Source organism: Monodelphis domestica, chromosome 6 (assembly GCF_027887165.1).
Source record: "Monodelphis domestica isolate mMonDom1 chromosome 6, mMonDom1.pri, whole genome shotgun sequence".
Classification (NCBI taxonomy): Eukaryota; Metazoa; Chordata; class Mammalia; order Didelphimorphia; family Didelphidae; genus Monodelphis; species Monodelphis domestica.
In genome coordinates, this window is record NC_077232.1 from 41,302,634 (window position 1) to 41,325,044 (window position 22,411).

The window sequence follows — 22,411 nt, forward strand, 5'->3', positions numbered from 1 at the left end:
AACAAACGCTGAAGAATGAAGAACTCCCCCTCACAAGAAGTTGTAACTCCTTTTCAAGATGCTTCTTTGCATCACTTCCTGTGCCTTCCTCTACGTTACATGGAGCAATTATAGTCAATGAATTTTCTTAGAACTGCCCAGGGGACAGTCAGTGGGTTCTGATTTATCACTCACTTTCATACACATGGGTCACAGACCTCCCCCACTTAAGGATAAGTGGGGTGTATACACTTCTGGTGAGTAAATCTAAAAATGGGCAGGGGAGAGCTAATCCCATCTTCACAGAACCAATATACAGTATTGATTGATTCTAAGACAGAAGGTAAGAGTTTAAAATAAAAGATTCTATGTTTCATATCTTCTATTTTCACTTTTAAACTTTTCTCAGAGTATTATAAATTTATCAACAACCTGTTATCTGCCTACTTCTCCTCTCTGTTAAGGGTAAAATTAGGGTTGTTGATTGAATATATTATTTTATTGGTCAACAGGGATTTAAATTCAATCCCAATAAAATACTCAAATCAGTTTGGGATTTTTATGGTGGTTTAATTACAATAGTAGAAAGAAATTAAGAAGAAGAGCTAGAGGAAAGGGTATAAGCCTAAGCCAAGGGAAGTACAGATGCCTCAGCCACAAGGCCTTCTCAGAAGATTAAATCTAGCTGGGCTTCCAGCCAGAAGGTCTCCTCCAAGATGAGGGGCCTCCTAGGAGGATAGTGCTTTAGGAAGTAAAGGAAAGGAGGAATCAGCAGCCACTCACTAAGGTGGCTCAGGGAAGATGCCTCACCTAAACCATGCTACTGAACCAAAACCCTCAAGCACGCCAAGAATGCTGCCACAAACTCCCAACGCCTAACCATGAGAGCTCAATGTCACCAAGCAAGCCCAACATCTCCAAGAGAGAGCCTGGAGAGAGGAAGTGACACGAAATATATAGACAGTTCTTTACATCACTTCCTGTGTCTCACGTGTACCAATGATAGCTTAAGCTTAGTTTAGGAGAGCCCAGGGGGTCTGTCAGTTGTTTCTGATTTGTCCCTTGCTGTCACATGTCGGTCATAGGCCATCCTCATAGTTAATCCTTAAGTGGGGGTGTATACATTCCTAATTGCTAGAATTCGAAAGACTAAGCAGGGTGGAGTAAATCTAAAATTCACACCTCTTAAAAAAATGTAATATCTGAATCAATTTTGCTTTGATCAGTTTTGTTACTATTATTGTTACATTATTGACATTTGGGTTTCTAAAACTTTAGTTAAAAATAAATTTCCTTTTCCAGTTTCTAACATAACTATAAAATTAAACAGACATTATTTTCTAAATGATAAAATAATTATAAAGAGAATTTCCCCCCTCTTATCTCTTCATTTAAGGACAAGAATCATCCAAGAAATCTTATTCCAGAGCTCTGCAAACAGTTTTACCATTTGGGCTGGGTCACTGGCACTGGAGGAGGAATTAGCTTGAAACATGGGTAAGTTACTGACTAGCTTCATTTTTGAGATCCAGCCATGTACATATTCCACAAAGCACCCACCAGTCTCATGTCCAGCTGAGTCTATATGCTTTGCACATGTGACTCCACAGAAGATAGAAAGAATGCTCAAACAAAAGAAGCACAGAGTACAAAAGATGCTGACTTAAATTTCCAAGGATGCTCTCTGTCTGACAGTTTACCATCAAGAAAGACACCTTAGTCTTTAATCCTCGAAGAACCAAAATAGAATAAAGTTAATTTTTCCTACAGACATTTATGGAATGTCTCTTATATTCAAGGCACTACTAAGCACTGTAGGGATGAGAAAATAAAATAAGATTTCTGCCCAATATAGAGAAAATATGTATTTCTGTCCATTATAAAGAAAAATTTTATAAAACTCAAGGCTCTTAAATTTTAAGAATTGTTTGGACAGCCATTTAAGGTAGTGAGTTTCCCATCTTACATCAATAACCACAGGCTAGACAATATTATAGAAGGATGTTTTTGTCAGGTTTAGAATTTGGACTAGGCCTCTGGTAGCTTCCACCTCAGTCTGGCTTCTCAAGAGTTCTCTTGGGGGCAGCTGGGTAGCTCAGTGGATTGAGAGCCAGGCCTAGAGACAGGAGGTCCTGGGTTCAAAACTGGCCTCAAACACTTCCCAGCTGTGTGACCCTGGGCAAGTCACTTGATCCCCATTGCCTAGCCCATACCACTTTTCTGTCTTGGAGCCATATTGACTCCAAGACAGAAGGTAAGGGTTTAAAAAAAAAAAGTTCTCTTGACCCTTTTTTCTCCCTCAAGGTACCATGCTTTAGCTGGTTCCCTCCACAACTACCTAACAGTTATTACTCCACTGCCAAATGCTGGTGATCGGATGGTTGCTCCAGTCACTGGTCTTTTCTTGGTCATTCTTATTGACCTTTTGGTGGCTGGATACTGCCTTCGCCCTCCTTTTGGAAGCACATCTTCCTGGGTATGTGTGACATGGCTCTCTTCCCCCATCCTCACCTCACCTCCCTTTCCCTGAGGTGTCCCAGTCTCTGCCCACCTCCTCCCTCCCTGAAGCCCCCCCATCAGTAAATGATTGCTGACTGATTAGGCCTCTTGTTTTAAGTGAATACAGGACATACATGTGAGTTGGCCTCCATTCTAATAGGCTGGCCTCTCCCCAGGCCATGTAGCAGCAGCTGTGACAAGTCACAGTAACAAACGTGTCCTGACTCGCTGATACTGGTACGTTGCTAAATGGTATCCATCATCTAATTTTTCAAAGTTCCCGTGTGTCTGCTTTGACTTTACCTTCCGATACATTTCTTTTACTAAAATCCATTAAAGCCAGCCTCTTCAAACGGGCTGGGAAGGAGATGCCCCGATACACCTGATTCACAGGCACAATTCTTAGCAAGTAAGCTTTCGTGATCTGTTATAAAATATATTAGGTCACTAAGTAGGACAGTAGATAGAGCACCAGGCCTGGCGTTGGGAAAACCTGGCTTCAAATTTGGCCTCAAACACTTCCTAGCTGTGTGACCCTGGGCAAGTCATTTAATCCCCATGGCCTAGTCCTTGCTGATCTTCTGTCTTAGAATTGATACTGAGAGAAAAGTAAAGGTTTTATTTTTTTAAAAAAAAGGAATTTGTTCCTGCCAGCAGACACCTCTGTCTTGCTTATTTTTTTCCAAAATGCCAGGGCCAGTGAACTCTCATAGACTCCTGCTAAAAGGGGTTTTCAAATCCAAGCTCTTTTTAATGACTTTTGGTCAACTCTGTTTCTGAGGCTGGGTTTTGCCTTATTCAAGAGGTTAATGGTTCTACAGCTCCCCCTAGAGATCATAGTAGGAAATGACTCCCATTTTACTGTGTTAGAAGAATGCGGGCTTACAGGGCACAGTGTTGATGTTTGCCAACATTTGATATTAACCTTGCCACGAACCCCAAAGCTGCTGAGATCAATATTTTTCAATTCAATTCAATATTATTTTGTGAGAAAAAAACTGGACTTGAACCAGTAGCCTAAATTTGTATTTGAAATAAAATGAAACTAGCAATACAATAGCACCATGCTGACCAACTTAACCAACCTTAGAACTTATTTATTGATTTTTTTTTTAAGCTTAAAAGTACCTTCCAAGGGATTTCCTTCCTTCAGAAAGAAAGCTGAGCCTCTTCCCTATCGTATCATAAGCATTAGCAGTTCAGAAACTTCTCAGAGCAAAAAGTCCCTGAGTGAGACTGCTGTATACTATGTATTTAGAAGTGGCAGGAAAGGGGCTATTGAACACTAGCTTCCAAGAGAGACTGAACAGTAAAGGGAGTGCCAGAATGGCAGCGGGGACCAAGCAAAAGCCAGCCTGCCCAGTGCACATGGTTAGCCATCAAATTTGATGTCAGAAGGAGCCTTTCATTTCACTCCTTACAAATAGGGAGCTAGGCCCAGGGAAGAAGATTGCCTAGAGAAACTGGAAGTAGAACCAGGATTCAAAAACAGGTCCTTTGTCTCAAATGTAATCATCTTTGCATTACAGCCTTTTACACAGTCACAGCAGCTACCTGAGAATCACTCAAAGTAACCTGAAGATACATTTATTGAAATGATAGCAGGCACTAAACCAGTGACCCAGCTAGTTTAAGAACGAAAGGGTTAATAGTGACTATTAAATGCTCAGAAAATACATGAAAAGAGAAGCCTCTGAGTATAAACAGATTATGGTTTTAGACTTCTGTTACCCTGCCTGCTGTGTTGTGTATTATGGAGTTGGCACTAGAGAAGATAAACAGTGGAAAATGATACTCACGAATTCATAACATTTTTTCGGTCGTATCTTATTGCACAGAGGGGAAACTACACTTTAGGTTTGGTGTTTTCCCCAACACATGGCCAATGGTTCTTTCTAAAAATAGGGCCATCTTTGTATTTTTACATGGTGTATTCTTTCTTTGTGGGAAATTGTCTCTTTAAAGCTATTTAGTTAATCTTTGAATATCATGAAGTGTGTAAGTATAGAGACAACTTTCCATTTGAGAGAGAGTAGCAGTAATATCAGATTCCATTTACTGAATCACTTGAATAAACAGAATCATACTAAGAATTTGCATTACTTTGTGGGCTTTTCAAACTATAGCTCCTCCACCTGGACCCTTCCATTGTGGCACCCTCATTCTGGGACACCCACATGCCAACTCTTTCCTATTAAATGAGTCCCTTGGGTGTTGGGTGGTGGAGATCCCCTAAATATTAACCTCACATAATCTCCCACACACACACCATTTTTGGGAGACCAGTCTCCCTACTCTTGGTTCTCTAAGAGATTTACATGTCAGTCTCCCCAGTAAATCATTCCACATATGGAGTCTGTACATTTAGGATTTTCTTACCAGGTAGTATAAGAACACAAAAGATATTGTGCATTTCATGGAGGGAATTACTATAATTTGGGGAATAAAAAGAAAGAGAAGGGGAAAAAGAAAAATGATTGATAGGCACATTGACAAAGAGCTATTGAGGGGGCATTCCCCTTTTTTGGCATAAGAGTTTACAATAAGAATAAATGGAGGGCTCAACTGCCTCCTCTACTCAGTTCAGTTCATTATATACAAAAGTTCACTACAAATTTCCTAATGTAGTATTTTATTTCTGCAAGCATCCTTATAGCATCTTCTCTGGAAGTTCTGCTTTCCTGGTCCAGGGTATTGATGATTTTCTTTTCCTAAATTTGCTTTAAAAGATCTTAGACTTTAGACTTTTAGGGTAATTACACAATCCCCTCCTCAGGGGTATATATATATATACCAACAATAATAGAATTGACACAGGATGCATGACTAAGCTATAAGGTATATGAATTAACTCTCCCAAAAACAAGAGGAGAGAGAAAAATAAATGTAAAAAAATACTAAAATCATATATGCATATAAATATAAGTATAAATTAAAATCATAGGAAGTCCTTGATTCACTATCAAGGTCTAATCAAAGTAGCATGTATCCTTTAAGCATTCAAGACAAGTAGAACAATATCGCCATTACCCACCATCAGCCATAACTATAGAAAATTGCCATACTAAAGAAGAAAGAAGGGACAGAAGTCTGAGGAAAAGGGAAATATGATCTACTGGTCTGAATTCTACTTCAGTCATAGGGATAGCAAGCCCAAGTAAAAACCAAAGAGAGACACATTTTAGTCTTATATCTTTTTTTTTTTTTTTTTTTTTTTTTTAAAATATATTTTATTTGATCATTTCCAAGCATTATTCGTTAAAGACATAGATCATTTTCTTTTCCTCCCCCCCACCCCCCATAGCCGACGCGTAAGTCCACTGGGCATTAGATGTTTTCTTGATTTGAACCCATTGCTTTGTTGATAGTATTTGCATTAGAGTGTTCATTTAAAGTCTATCCTCTGTCATGTCCCCTCAACCTCTGTATTCAGGCAGTTGCTTTTTCTCGGTGTTTCCACTCCCATAGTTTATCCTTTGCTTATGAATGGTGTTTTTTTTTTCTCCTGGATCCCTGAAAGTTGTTCAGGGACATTACACCGCCCCTAATGGAGAAGTCCATTACGTTCGATTATACCACAGTGTATTAGTCTCTGTGTACAATGTTCTCCTGGTTCTGCTCCTCTCGCTCTGCATCACTTCCTGGAGGTTGTTCCAGTCTCCATGGAACTTCTCCACTCTATTATTCCTTTGAGCACAATAGTATTCCATCACCAACATATACCACAGTTTGTTCAGCCATTCCCCAATTGAAGGGCATCCCCTCGTTTTCCAGTTTTGGGCCACCACAAAGAGCGCAGCTATGAATATTTTTGTACAAGTCTTTGTGTCCATTATCTCTTTGGGATACAGACCCAGCAGTGCTATGGCTGGGTCAAAGGGTAGATATTCTTTTGTCGCCCTTTGGGCATAGTTCCAAATTGCCCTCCAGAATGGTTGGATCAGTTCACAACTCCACCAGCAATGAATTAATGTCCCTACTTTGCCACATCCCCTCCAGCATTCATTACTTTCCTCTGCTGTTATGTTAGCCAATCTGCTAGGTGTGAGGTGATACCTCAGAGTTGTTTTGATTTGCATCTCTCTGATTATAAGAGATGTAGAGCACTTCTTCATGTGCTTGTTAATAGTTTTGATTTCTTTATCTGAGAACTGCCTATCCATTTCCCTTGCCCATTTATCAATTGGAGAATGGCTTGATTTTTTGTACAATTGATTTAGCTCATTATAAATATGAGTAATTAAACCTTTGTCAGAGGTTTCTATGAAGATTTTTTCCCAATTTGTTGTTTCCCTTCTGATTTTAGTTATATTGGTTTTGTTTGTACAAAAGCTTTTTAGTTTGATGTAGTCAAAATTATTTATTTTACATTTTGTGATTCTTTCTATATCTTGCTTGGTTTTAAAGCCTTTCCCCTCCCAAAGGTCTGACATGTATACTATTCTGTGTTTACCCAATTTACTTATGGTTTCCTTCTTTATGTTTAAGTCACTCACCCATTTTGAATTTATCTTGGTGTAGGGTGTGAGGTGTTGATCTATTCCTAGTCTCTCCCACACTGTCTTCCAATTTTCCCAGCAGTTTTTATCGAATAGTGGATTTTTGTCCCAAAAGCTGGGATCTTTGGGTTTATCGTATACTGTCTTGCTGAGGTCGTTTTCCCCCAGTCTATTCCACTGATCTTCCTTTCTGTTTCTTAGCCAGTACCAAATTGTTTTGATGACTGCTGCTTTGTAATATAGTTTGAGGTCTGGGACTGCAAGGCCCCCATCATATGTGTTTTTTTTCATTATTTCCCTGGATATCCTTGATCTTTTGTTCTTCCAAATGAACTTTGTTATGGTTTTTTCTAAATCAGTGAAGAAGTATTTTGGTAGTTCAATGGGTATGGCACTAAATAGATAAATAAGTTTGGGTAGGATGGTCATTTTTATTATATTGGCTCGTCCTATCCATGAGCAGTTAATGTTTTTCCAATTGTTCAAGTCTAGTTTTAGTTGTGTGGCGAGTGTTTTGTAGTTGTGTTCATATAGTTCCTGTGTTTGTCTTGGGAGATAGATTCCTAGGTATTTTATTTTGTCTAAGGTGATTTTGAATGGGATTTCTCTTTCTAGTTCTTGCTGCTGAGCTGTGTTGGAGATATATAGAAAAGCTGATGATTTATGTGGGTTTATTTTGTATCCTGCAACTTTGCTAAAGTTGTTGATTATTTCAATTAGCTTTTTGGTTGAATCTCTAGGATTCTTTAAGTAGACCATCATGTCATCCGCAAAGAGTGATAACTTGGTCTCCTCCTTGCCTATTCTGATGCCTTCAATTTCTTTATCTTCTCTAATTGCTACTGCTAGTGTTTCTAGTACAATATCAAATAGTAGAGGTGATAATGGGCATCCTTGTTTCACTCCTGATCTTATTGGGAATGCATCTAGTTTATCCCCATTGCAGATGATATTAGCTGTTGGTTTTAGATATATACTGTTTATTATATTTAGGAATGACCCTTCTATTCCTATGCTTTCTAGTGTTTTTAATAGGAATGGGTGTTGTATTTTATCAAAGGCTTTTTCTGCATCTATTGAGATAATCATGTGGTTCTTGCTAGTTTGCTTGTTGATGTGGTCAATTATGTGGATGGTTTTCCTAATGTTGAACCAGCCCTGCATCCCTGGTATGAATCCTACTTGATCATGGTGAATGATCCTTCTGATCACTTGCTGGAGTCTTTTTGCTAGTATCCTATTTAAAATTTTTGCATCTATATTCATTAGGGAGATTGGTCTATAGTTTTCTTTCTCTGTTTTTGACCTGCCTGGTTTTGGAATCAGTACCATGTTTGTGTCGTAAAAGGAGTTTGGTAGAACTCCCTCTTTGCTTATTATGTCAAATAGTTTGTATAGTATTGGGGTTAATTGTTCTCTGAATGTTTGATAGAATTCACAGGTGAATCCATCAGGCCCTGGGGATTTTTTCTTAGGAAGTTCTTTGATGGCTTGATGGATTTCAATTTCTGATATGGGATTATTTAAGAATTCTATTTCCTCTTCTGTTAGTCTAGGCAGTTTGTATTTTTGTATATATTCATCCATTTCTCCTAAATTGGTGTATTTATTGCCATATAATTGGGCAAAGTAATTTCTAATGATTGCCTTAATTTCCTCCTCATTGGAGGTGCTGTCCCCCTTTTCATCTTTAATGCTGTGAATTTGCTTTTCTTCCTTCCTTTTTTTAATTAGATTGACCAGTACTTTGTCTATTTTGTTTGTTTTTTCAAAGTACCAGCTTCTTGTCTTATTTATTAAATCAATAGTTCTATCACTTTCGATTTTATTAATTTCTCCCTTAATTTTTAGGATTTCTAATTTGGTTTTCTGCTGGGGGTTTTTAATTTGATCGCTTTCGAGTTTTTTCAATTGCATTTCCAATTGATTGATCTCTGCTCTCCCTTGTTTGTTAATATGAGCTTTCAGGGATATGAATTTGCCTCTGATTACCGCTTTGGCTGCATCCCAAAAGGTTTGAAAGGATGTTTCGCCATTGTCATTTTCCTTGATGAAATTATTAATTGTTTCTATGATTTCTTCTTTAGCTAAACGGTTTTGGAGTATCATATTGTTTAATTTCCAATTGGTTTTAGATTTGGTTTTCCATGTACCATTACTAATCATTATTTTTATTGCCTTGTGATCTGAGAAGGCTGCATTAATTATTTCTGCTTTTTTGCATTTGTGTGCTATGTTTCTGTGACCTAATGTATGGTCAATTTTTGTGAATGTGCCATGTGGTGCTGAGAAGAAGGTGTATTCCTTTTTATCCCTATTTATTTTTCTCCATATGTCTATTAATTCTAATTTTTCTAAGATTTCATTCACTTCTTTTACCTCTTTCTTATTTATTTTTTGATTTGATTTATCTAAATTTGATAATGGTTGGTTTAAGTCTCCCACTAGTATGGTTTTATTGTCTATTTCTTCCTTCAATTCTCCTAGTTTCTCCATTAGAAATTTGGGTGCTATATTATTTGGTGCATACATGTTGATTAATGATATTTCCTCATTGTCTAGAGTCCCTTTTAACAAAATATAATTACCTTCCCTATCCCTTTTGATCAGGTCTATTTTTGCATTGGCTTTATCAGATATCATGATTACCACTCCTGCCTTCTTTCTATCAGTTGAGGCCCAGAAGGTCTTACCCCATCCTTTAATTCTGACCTTGTGGGTGTCAACCCGCCTCATGTGTGTTTCTTGAAGACAACATATGGTAGGGTTTTGGATTCTAATCCATTCAGCTATTCGTCTACGTTTTATGGGTGAGTTCATCCCATTCACGTTCAAAGTTATGATTGTCATTTGTGGACTCCCTGGCATTTTGATTGCCTTCCCTAATTCTAACCTTTTCTTCTTCGGCTCTACCTTTTAGTCCAGTGATTTACTTTGAATCAGTCCCCCTTGTCCCCTCCCTTGATGTTTCCCTTTTTAGTCCCTCCCTTTTTGTTCCCTCCCCCTCCCCCCTCTCTTTCCCTCCCTTTTTGTTCTCCCTCTCCCCCTCCCCCCCTTGGTTTTCCCTTCTCCTTACCCTTGTTGGGTAAGATAGAATTCAAGATCCCAATGGATCTGGATGTTTTTCCCTCTCAGAGTTGATTTCCCTGAGATTGAGGTTTAAGTAACCCCCCCCCCCTCTCTTCCTCTCCTTCTTATAGGAGTTTTCTTCCCCTCCCCTTCCCCTGTGAATCTTTGTGTGAGAACCATTATTCTATTTGGTCTTTCTTTACCCCCTATTTATACATTACATTTTCCCCACATATTAGTATACATAGGTTGATATAAATGTAGTCCTTATAGAAGAGAGTTTGAGTAAAAGAAGATAACATTTTTCCCCTTTCCTTAATATTTACCTTTTCAGGTATTCCTTGCTCTTTGATTTTCGGTATCAAACTTTCCACAGAGCTCTGGTCTTTTCTTTGCAAAAAGTTGGAAGTCTTCTATTTTGTTGAATGCCCATACTCTCCCTTGGAAGTATATAGTCAGTTTTGCTGGGTAGCTGATTCTTGGTTGGAGACCCAGCTCTCTTGCCTTTCTGAAGATCATGTTCCATGCCTTACGATCATTCAGCGTAGAACTTGCAAGGTCTTGTGTGATCCTGATTGGCATTCCTTTATATCTAAATTGTCTTTTTCTGGCTTCCTGTAGGATTTTTTCTTTTGTTTGATAGCTTTGGAATTTGGCAATTACATTCCTGGGAGTTGTCTTTTGGGGGTTTAGTGTAGAAGGTGTTCTGTGAGCTCTGTCAGTGGATGTATTGCCCCCTTGTTCTAGAATCTCTGGGCAATTTTCTTTGATTATATCTTGTATCACCATGTCCAGTTTGGTGTTTATTTCTGGCTTTTCTGGGAGTCCAATTATTCTTAAATTTTCTCTTCTCCCCCTGTTTTCCAGATCTATCACCTTGTCGGTGAGATATTTTATGTTCTCTTCTAATTTCTTGGTGTTTTGGCTTTGCTTTATTAGTTCTTGCTTTAAAGCCTGGTTTTCTTTTACAGTTTGGTCAAACTGGTTTTGTAGATGCATGAATTTCTTTTGCATCATTTCCCACTTTTCCTCCCAGAGGGCTTCCATCTTTTTGGTCCTTTCTGATTCAAATTCTTCATGGGTTTGTGGAGAGTTTCTATTTCCTTTGGAAGATTTTGGAGAATTTTCTTGTATATCTTCTTCTATCTGCTCTGTATTTTGTATTTTGGCTCCATAGAATGTGTCCAGAGTCGCCCCTTTCTTCTTATTTTTCTTGGTATTTTGGGGCTTCTGTGCTTCTGTGGAATTTGTCATCTCTGAACGTGGAGGATTGGCTTTTCTTGTCTTTGTCTGGTGATCAGTGGCTTTAGTCCTGGGCAGATGTTGGTTCTATGAGCGTTCCCTGGGTTAAACTGAATATGCCTCACTGGAACTGGAATGGAAGGGTGGGACCACGAGGCCACACTCTCCCCCTGGCTCGATTTCCGGAAGTTGCCTTCAGAATCCCTGGCCGTGAGGCTGTTTCATCGGCCTGCGGGGGGATGGGCTGCCGCTTCCCCAAGCTCCGAGAGCACAGACTTTCACTGAGACTTGGATAGCAGGATCCAGCCCGTGAGGCTGTCTTGCCCGCCCTGAGGGTTGCTGTTGTTTTGACCAGCTCTCTGCAGCGGAGGCCCCAGGCAGTAACTTTCCCCCGGACCGACCAGCTCTTTGCAGCGGAGGCCCCAGGCAGTAACTTTCACCCGGACCTACCAGCTCTCTGCAGCGGAAGCCCCAGGCAGTAACTTTCACCCGGACTGGGACTTGGGTAGAAGACCCTGAGGGTTGTTGTTCCTCAGACCCTGCTCTCTGAGCCCGGCGCGGCTGCCGCTTCCGGGAGCCTTGGACTCTGCGCTCCTACCCCTGAGGTCCGAGGGATCTCGGGTTCTGGCTTTTAAGGGGAGCCGTACCTTTTGAACCGGGTCCAGGTCCAGGAGGAGGGTTCCCAGGGTCTGTGCTGTTGATCGTTTTGAATTTCGGCGCCTTAGGAGCTTCTAGTTTGAGATCGGTCGGGAAGGGTTTTCCGGAGATCTGAACTTCAGCTTTCTCTAAGCCGCCATCTTAACCGGAAGTCCAGTCTTATATCTTAAAAGCAAAAAACAGGCAAGTCTAAGCTTAGGACTTGCTGAATAGCCACTTCCCCTGAGACAGGTCCTCTATCTTGGCATTGATTCTTGATCTTGTGCTCCTTTGCACAGATCAGTAGCTCATTAGCAGTCCCTCCTTCTGAAATCAGATGCAAATATCAGTTAAAGTCCCATAATATTTAACATTTCTCAGAAAAGTCAGATTTCTGAGATGTAAACTAAACTGATGGAATTATGAATGAAAAATTCACTTTTGAAGGATGAAATCTAGGCTATCAGTAGCCATATGTAAAAGTCCTCCAAATCAAAGATTACAAGAAAAATAAAAAACCAGCAACTCAGGTTCACCTCACATCAGGGATGTGCTGGTAAGTACTAACGACTGACCAACCAGGGGGAAAAAGGTACCCACAATGCACTTTTAACTTTAATCTGCATCATTAATATTTTCTCCATCATTTTCTTAAGAATTATTAACCAAAAAAAAATAGATAAAAACCTGACTCATAGCATTTAATGATTTCAAGATGTAAATACTCATCATGACCATTTAACAATCACTTCTCCTAAGCTTCTATGAACTGACTTCAGTACATCTGGGCCTCATACATACCCTTCAGATTGGCAAAGATGACCAGGAAGGACAATGACCATTTTTAAAAGATTGTGGAAGGGCAGACACACTGATGCACCATTAATAGAGCTATGGAATGGGCAAGCCTTTCTGGTGGACAGTTTGGAAATATCCCCAAAAAGTCAACAACCAGTCAGTCATGCCTTCTGACATGGTACAGAAAAACCATTGCTAGGCTTATACCCCAAAGAGATCAAAGGAAAAGTATCCACATGTATAAAAATACGAAATCAAGGGGATGTATCTACCAGTTATGGAATGGCTGAATAAATTGTGATGTATAAATGAAATATTTAAGAGTTGACAATGATCTTAGAGAATCCAGGGATGATTTGTATGAACTGATACAGAGTGAAGAAGAACCAAGAGAATAATTTATACAGAAACCACAATATTGTAGAGAATAAAGGTAGAAAAAGTTAAGAAGTCTAAAGAAAACAGTGGCCAACCACACCTGCAGATCCCCAGGGGTGATCTGGGCTCCCTCCTTCCTCATAGGAATGACAACTTCATGGTCTATAAAAAGATAGGATTTTGCATGTAACCACTATGTGAATTCTTTTTGCTTAATTTTACTAATTTGTTACAAGGGATTTTTTCTTATTTAAAAAATTCAGTTTGGGGTTTGGATTAAAGGAGAATAAAGGAGCTAGCAATAGTGACATCAGAAGAAAAGAAAAAAAAGAGCCCCCTCCTTGTATCAGAGAATGCAATCAGCACCATAGGTAGAGATCCCTCTTTCTCTTTTTACAGAGAAAGAGGCCCAGCGAGGGGAAGTTATTTTCCCAAAGTCAAACAGCTGCTAAATAGCAGAGCCAGTATTGGCTTCCAATCCCTCTGATGCCAAATTGATTGATCTTTCTACAACAGTGGTTTCCAGATTTTAAAAAAAAATCTTTTAAAAACTTTTACCTTCTGCCTTAGAATCAGAACTGTTTGATTCTAAGAGTGGTAAAAATGGTAAGGGCTAAGCAACGGGAATTAAGTGAGTTGCCCAGGATCATACAACTCAGAAGTGTCTGAGGCCAAATTTGAAATCAGAACCTCCCATCTCAATCCACTGAGCCACTTAGATGCCCCCAATATATGAACTTTAAAAAATTAAAATACCACATACACACAAACATACATACATACGAGCAATTATAGTATTAGATTAAAAAAAAAAAACCCTTACTTTCCATCTTTGGCTCCAAGGCAGAAGAGTGGTAAGGGCTAGGCAATGGGGGCAAGTGACTTGCCCAGGGTCACACAGCTGGGAAGTGTCTGAGGCCAGATTTGAACCTAGGACCTCCTGTCTCTAAGCCTAACTCTCAATCCACTGAGCCAGCTGCCCCCTAGTATTAGATATTTTAAACAAATTTGTACTTTTTGTTTTTAATAACATCTGCATTAAAAACTATATACGTGCGAAATATTGTCTATAGAGTCTGTGCTTGTTTGCTTTTGAATTTTCATTCTTCTTGGAGGGAAAACTGTTTTCCTTGTCCCTTAGCCAGCTAGTCCACAAACATTTATTAAGTACCTACTATGTGTCAGGGCAGAGGATATAAAAAAAGGGGCAAAAAGGCACCAGCCTCAAGAAGCCCATATCTTTCATTCATAAAAGATAAACGAAATGTCAGCTGCAGGTCATCCCAGAGGGAAGACGCTAAACACAAGAGGGATTGTGAGAGGCCTCTTCCAGGTAGGATTTGAAACGTATCTGGAACAACCACCGTACTCCCCATAGGAGCTCTTAAATATAACTTCATTGATAAGGTGGCTCTCCCAGCTAGCCCCAGAGCTTTTTCCAGGTATTCTTAACACAGAGAACAAGTGTTCTTCTATATTCAAAGCATTAACATGTTTTTCCTGGAAAATGTCCTGTCTTCTCCAGGAAGCAGGAAATAGCGCTGTAATTTGGCAGACCTTTCACTAGAGGTCTCTGTACTTCATGTTTTTACCCTTAAGACTTTCTAGATACTAACATTAAAGGAAACATAATAGAGTGTGTGAAATCTATTTATTGCCAAATGTTCAAATGTTTTATTGAGCACATTTATGACTGCTTACTGAATTTCTAAAATGCGAGATTTAGACTATCTTTTAAAAAAACTAAGCAAAAGCATGCATGCATATATGTAAAATAAGAACATATTTATTTAACCTTTGAAAGTTAAATTTGTTTATGCGTCAAAACAAATATGCAATATTGCCTTGACTACAAGATTGAGAGTGTGAAATGAATTAACGTTATTTTTTCTAAAGAATGGTTTATTTCTTATTTTTCAATGCAAACAAAGTAGGGAGTTTCAACTTATAAAGAACATTAAAGGTCAAGATTATGAAAAGCTAAATGTTCTTTACACAAAAGGAAAAGTTGAAGTTACATGTAAATTTCTAATTCATATTACAGCAATGAAATCTACATTGCTCCATCAGGAGTGCAAAAAGAACGAATTCAGGTAAGAGAAAGGGATACTTCTTACTGCAGATCTCTCCACTTTTTGCTAAAGAATTAGTTTTCTGAAATAATCAATAGAGTTATCACTTTAAGACAAAGCAATTACCTTAAAATTTTAAAAATCTATGGATTTCTCAGTTGAAGTACTCACTTTAGCCTACATAGGTAATAACCCCTGTACGATTTAGCAAATGATCTTTGAGAGTTGTTGCAGTCAAAAAAAATTTATCCTTGTGGCCAGTTTGGTGATGAGCCTCTCTAAATTTAGCTGTCTTTAGCTTTCTGTTGCCAGACCAATATGGCAGAACAAAGGCTTATTCTAGTTTGGCAGTCTACCACATCTTGTGTTCTACTGATATAACCTCCCAGAGTTCCCTTCTTGAAGTCCTGGTCTTGCCTCTAGACTTCCATCTATTCATCTGAAAAATGAAAGATTTATATGCCAAAGTATTCCTGGCAGCCCTTTTTTGCATTAGAAAAAAAAAAAAACAACTAGAAGCAAAGTAGGTTAGCTCTTGAAGAGCTAAAGAAATTATGGTATAGTATGGTAACAAATGTGTGTGGTATATAAGAGAGTAGACTTCTGTGCCATGAAAAGTGCCAAATATTAAGAAATCCAAAAAGCATGGGAAGATCTATATGACTGATGCAGAAAACAGTGGGCAGAACCAGGAAAACAAACATACACAGTGAATACAACTGGAGAAATAAGAATAACCCAAAAAAGCCAAAACTAAATGTTGTGTAATTATAATGACCAAGCTTGGTCCTGGGGAAGAATGAAGAACGTAGACATATATTCTTTGCAAGGAGGAGACAGGATGAACAACATTTTCCCCTCTTTTTAATCTTTGTCATTAGGAATGACTTGCTTTATAATAGGGGAAGAAAAGGATATATTTGGAAATGATGATATTTTTAAAAGTTACCAATAAAAATAAAATTGAATGTGCATACAACAGATCAGGAATCACCTTAATAATTGGGGAAGGGAGATCAACAACAGAGAGAGGCTATGATGAATTTATTAAATATGTAGTAAATTTCATTAATTGCATGTGAATAGCAAGTCAATATTATCTATTTTACAAAATAATGAAATATAGTTAAAAAAACTTTGATTAGGGGAAAGGGAATTGGGGAGAAATATTACCTTAGGGCAGAAACTAAAAATAATAAAATAAAAGACCTCCAGGAATTGATGCAGAGCAAAAGGAGCACAACCAGGAGAACATTGTACACAGAGACTGATACATTATGGCACGATCAAATGTAAAAGACTTTTCTACTAGCAGCAATGCAATAACACAGGACAATCCAATCTAGGATCAGTTTTTGTCTGTGCCAAAGCAAAGATGAGAAAATAAACTTTAATCAAGGGGATACCTGTAGTTGTCCTGATAAGTCCCAACTAAAAGGAAGATTAAAACAAAAAAAAATCAGCTTATTCCATGGTACTAATAGCTCAAAGCATCAAGAATAGTTTCTCAATGTAAAATATGCATTACTAAGGCTCACTGTGAGATGGCCAGTCTTTGACTCTAGTTCTTCTAGCTCCTTTAGTGAGGGAATTTAATAAAATAAAATAAAATAAAATGTTTCCTTGTTTTCTTTTGGATTTATAAAATAGGAATTCATCACACCTGAGATTACTGACTCCCCTTGTATATTCTCTGAATATTTAGGATCATAGAACTCAAGCCAGCTTTCAGATATTTGTCATTTCTCTTTGCTTCTATCTTCACAATCAGCAGGACTTCAAAGATGGAGAGTAGATTGAAATTTTGAAATATCAGCTTTGCCTCATTTTTAGTAAATATTTCTTAATGCCGATTTTTTGTTCATCATAGTTGAGAGATTCATAGGTAAGGAAGAGTAAGTTTCAAGTTAAATTTATAGATTATGGCTAGGAGGTTGGTGGGCTAAATTCAGAAATTAAGTTCGAAAAAAAACCAGAAGCATGATTATTTTCATTCTCTATGGTCACTACTTCCACATCCTATAAAAATACTCCCCCAAAACAACAACAACAAAATTTGAGTCTTTTTTTCCTCTTCAACAGCCTGAAGACATGTTTGTTTGTGACATAAATGAACAGGACATAAGTGGACCTCCACCATATAAGAATTTAAGGAAAAGCCAGTGTACACCTCTGTTTATGAATGCTTATACTATGAGAGGTATGCAGGAAATGCTTTGACTCAAAGATTAATTGATCTGTAATTTGGGCTTCAGGTATGAAGGTATACATTTTCAAAAGATGTTTTTCAAATGTAATCTCCTTACCTTTTATGTGCAAAAGCTTAGACCCAAATGATCCTCTGAGCTGGCTGTTCTAGAGAGCAGTGACTTCATCTGGAAATAGAATAGAGGCCTCGCTCCTCCTTTGGGACGGTCATTTAGCCAGCTCTGCCCAGAAGCCTTCATCCAAAAGAGTTGGGCTCTAAGCATAGTGGTGGCTTCAACACTTAGGAAATAATAACATTTTATGGGTTGTAAGCTTGTGAATTAAAATTGACTATCAGATTTTGGTTATTATGGATTTCTGAGGACAACAGACCTGAGAAGGCTCAGCCTGGAGGATAATTTTAAAATGCAGGTAAATAATTAGAGCACTTTTCCATCCCTAATGATAGTCATTCATGATGTACAATCATCATGGGATAGAAAGGACGTTTCTTTTGAATGTTTTTGGATAGCATTCTTGCCTATTTTCTATTTTTATGCTTAGGAATAAGAATTAGAACAGCATCAGGTATAGGACTAGATGCAATCATCAGCTGATGAACTAACAACGATTGTATTAAAGGAAGTGAATTGTTTTTGTTAAATCTTGCACACGTTTTACCTCCTTTCCCACTCCCATTTATGGTCTACACACAGTAGGTCTTCAGGAAATGTTAGCTTACCCTTCTCTGCTTCAATATAGTGGCACCTCAAGCAAAAGGCTTTATTGGTGCAATTCTTCATTCAGGGTGATAAAATTTGATTTGTAAAAATCTTTTCCTTCAACATTAAAGTACACTATGCTAAGGGTGGTAGGAAAACTATATATGTATATAAAAACTGATAATTGTTTTAGAATATAACTTTTCAAAAATTATTTTTCACCAAAAATCTTTTATTTTGCTTTTAGGAGCAGGAGCAGTGATCCATACTCATTCTAAGGCTGCTGTGATGGCCACCCTTCTCTTTCCAGGACGGGAATTTAAAATTACACATCAAGAGATGATAAAAGGAATCAAGAAATGTATCTCTGGAGGGTATTACAGGTATTACCTCTTCCAGTGTAGGAGATTAAGTACTTCTTCACTTTGATAAGCAGAATACTTGTCATTTGTAAGTTTTACATAGAATCATTGAGCTCAGAGAAGATTTAATCCTTTTCTAGATCAGGGGTTGTTTACCTTTTTTTATGTCAAAAGACCATTTTCACAGGCTAAGGAAACCTAAGTACCAGTTCTCAGAAAGTTTGTTACTTACCTTTATCACTGAAGAAATGCAAAAAGTTAAAGATATACTGTAAGTAAGTTTATTTTATAAATAAATATGATATAAAATTGTTTAATTTTTTTCCCATCCAAATTCACAGACCCCTCTGGAATCTATCCACAGAACCACCCCCAAGAGGTCAAGACCACAAATCTCAGTTATAAACCTCCAAACCAGTCTAATCCCCTCATTGTACAAATTAAGAAAACTTAAAAGAAGTATCTTGCTTCTGGTCACTCAGTGAATTGTAGGTTAGCTGGTACTCAGACCCCTATCTCCCATTATCCAATGTAGTATATTTTAAAATTAGATTATCACTATTTCATTTGATAAAACATTTTATTGTGTAGGTTAAAACATGCATTTATCAAATGCCTGAAAATACATTCTCAGTGTAACTAAGTCTATTGGGGATTTCTTTCCATACAGTAAGTTAACATTTCAATAACATTCTCATATTTATGAAATCATTCATAAGATCATGGATTTTTAAGTTTGAAGAAATTTAGAGATCATCGATCAAATCCACCTCTCTCATTTTATAAATGAGGAAACTGAGGCTAAGAGATTTGTCAGAAATCACAAAGGGAATGGTAAATAGCAGGACCAGGACTCAAACTTAGATCTTCCTACTCCAAAACCAGTCATCTTTCCAGTACTGCAGTGCTTTGAAGGATCTGTGACTTCACAGGAATGCCTTCTCTGAACACCGAGAACAGGTCCCCATGCTTGAATAGATAGCATAAGTTTCTGTGAACAAAAAGTTCTTTGCCCAATGCCCAGCCTTCTTGTAACTAATTATCTTTCTGAATCTAGGACACACGGCCTCTTCCCCTGGCCCATAGCAGAAAGGTTTATTTGTTATGACTGCTGTGCCCAGATCCTTGTATGCTGCCCTTTGCCAACAGCATGGCCCGTCTAGATGAAAGACATATTAAGTTGATCTTATACTTAAGTTTGCCTTGCCCTTCTTCTCCCACTGACAACCCCCTCCCCGCCCCAAAATACACAAAAACAAACTACCAAGGCACAGAGTGTCAGTGCATCTAATGGCATTGAATATCAGCCACAACAGGACACATACACAATGCAAACCGGTCACTGAGTGACAACTGATTACATTTGTTACTACTAAAGCCTTTTCAGACTTAATTTCTTTATTCCTGTTGGCCTAAGGGGTTTCTAGATTCACACAGCAAATTATCGACACTAAGCCCTCTGTGTCCATCCTTTTCATACCCAATACCATTTGCAGTTGAGTGGCATAAGCTGAAGCAAAAGTTGCCTGAGCTCAGCATGAGAAGATCGATCTGTTGGGGGTTCCCAGCTCCTTCCTTAGAGACATCAAGCCAGAACCAGGGCCCTAGGATAGGCCACTAGCAGGTGTTCCTTCCCATGAGTGGCAGAGACAAACTACTGGACAAAGTGAGTCATTCTTCCACATGTTCTTAATACAGGTAACCCTTGTACATCTCAGCTTTCCCCATCACAGTTTCACTATATCGTGGGTCAACACAAGAAATTAAATGGGAATTTGGGGGAGTTCGTGGAAGCTGCAGAAGACATGCAAAGGCCAGCAGATGACACAGAATAAATTTAGAAACTCAGAAATGTATAAGATATCTGTATAGTATTATATAATATCAACATATTTTATCTTTTAATATCATAAATATCCACAATTTCTTTTTTAATGTCAAAATAAATAAAAAATTAAAGTTTACTAAAAGAACATGAAAGCCAACAGATGACACATGAAAACTAGAAATTAGAGATATTTTTAACATTGACCTATAAAGAGTCAATGACCAAATACTTCATCTAAATTTTACAATAAGGCATTGTAAACATCCCATAAAAGGAAAAGAAAAGAAAATTGGACTCCTTTAGTATGAAGTATACAGGGCCAAACAATTTTACATGGATTTTCCAAATGATGGGGGTGCCATGCCCCTCACCCCTGCGATGTGGAAGGGATCCCTATGTATTATGAAACATGCAAAACCAAGAAAACATTATAACAGAAATATATGAAGAGAATGACTTGTGTAGGGCCACCTCCAGAGAAAGAACTGACAAATAGAAACAAGCAAGACATAGTTTAATATATGCTATAACTTTTTGTCAAAGTTCAGATCAAGAGAATCTGAAAATAATCCATGGAAGAAAAGGAGCAGCATAGGTGAGGGAAGGGAAACTTCGGTGGATTACTTTGGTTTTCTTTAAGTTTTGTCTACTACCCAGTTTCTTTGGAAGTACCTAGGCTGGTGACTAGGTCACAGTGCAGTGCCCTTCAGGGATTTAATTCTGCATGAAGAACAGTATGAAGTTATTCAGATATTGTTCAACATATTCTTCAAAGTAAGCTCATGGGTCACTTGGACCAAAATTAGCAGAGTTTTGGGGACAGGCATGTCTTCCTTTCACATTTCCAGCTGCTCATTAATGGTGATCCTTCAAGTCAAGTGAAGGGCAGCCCCAACTTCAGAAGCGAGGCTGCCCACATTGTGTTTGGTCTTTGGAAAGCCACTCAGTCTAAACTCATGCTTTAGTCAGAAGGTGTATATTGTGGTCAGAGATTGCCAAGGGAGCCAGATTTGAAGTTAGAAAGCTGGTTTCATTCTCAGCCACGTAATAGCCCTTATGACCAAGCCACTAGCACTCCTGGTTCTCAGATAGAGGAGAATGTTTAAAGAGTAGGATTCTGGGTTGGGAAGAATTGACTATCTGCAAGAGGAAGTAAAACCCACTGAAAATAGAGGGGAGGGGAGGAATAATTTTAATATGGGGTTATACAGTGATTTCTAAAAGTTTTTAGGGCAGTTTGAGGCACTCCAGAATTTGGAGCAGCAAGTGGAAGTTATAGGAAAGGAGATTTTTACTCAATATTATATAAAAGTTACCAACAGTCAGAACTGTCTAGAATTGGAATAGTTGTGTTATAAAGTAGTGAGCGTCCTGTCACTCTAGGTCTTCAAGTTGGATGAAGAGATTTCTGCTTTATGTAGATTGGATTTGGTGACCTCTGGGGTCCATTTCTTGCTCTATGAAATTCAAATATGTTTTCATTAACAGAGATCTTTGGGATGGGTTTTTCATTGGAAAAAAATATTTTTTATATTTTTTACACATCTTAAATAAAATGAAAATAAAAAGAAATTCTACAGTTATTTAGTAATTAAAGAATGTTTTTGAGGGGGCAGCTAGGTGGCTCAGTGGATTTAGAGCCAGGCCCAGAGACAGGAGATCCTGGGTTTAAAGCCTCCTCAGATACTTCCTAGCTGTGTGACCCTGGCCAAGTCATTTGACCCCCATTTCCTAGCCCTTTCCACTATTCTGCCTTATAATACACATTGATTCTAAAGCAGAAGGTAAGGGTTTTAAAAAAATGTTATTGAGGCTGTAGTAAAAGGGTGGAGGAAAGCTGCTATATTGTGGTTGTCTCCAGAAGATGGTTTTTCCCCCTCCTTATTTCATTGAACGAAAGTATCTGCTATATTCAAACTTGATTTTAGAAATTTTTTTTTTCATCTTTCTAAGCAAACATTCAAGTTGGGGAAAAAATTTGTATTGTTTCAAAATTTCTATTTAATAAGTAGTTCCATCACTAATCCTTTTTTATACTTCTGATCCTCAGATTTATTATTTCCTGTCTTCATTTTAAAATACTGTACTTGTCTGTGCTTCAAGGAAAATACTTGCATAATCTTGATGATTTCTTTGTTGG

The 22,411-nt window shown here is 38.1% G+C and overlaps 1 protein-coding gene across 1 annotated transcript in view; it reads left to right on the forward strand.

Moving 5' to 3' along the window:
- APIP (APAF1 interacting protein) overlaps positions 1 to 22,411 on the forward strand; it is a 48,390-nt gene that overhangs the window by 22,163 nt on the left and 3,816 nt on the right. The window contains exons 2-5 of the mRNA XM_007497263.3: positions 1,376 to 1,476; positions 15,145 to 15,193; positions 17,255 to 17,372; positions 18,329 to 18,464. Coding sequence (XP_007497325.2) covers positions 1,376 to 1,476; positions 15,145 to 15,193; positions 17,255 to 17,372; positions 18,329 to 18,464 — 404 coding nt within the window. The remainder of the gene's footprint in view (positions 1 to 1,375; positions 1,477 to 15,144; positions 15,194 to 17,254; positions 17,373 to 18,328; positions 18,465 to 22,411) is intronic.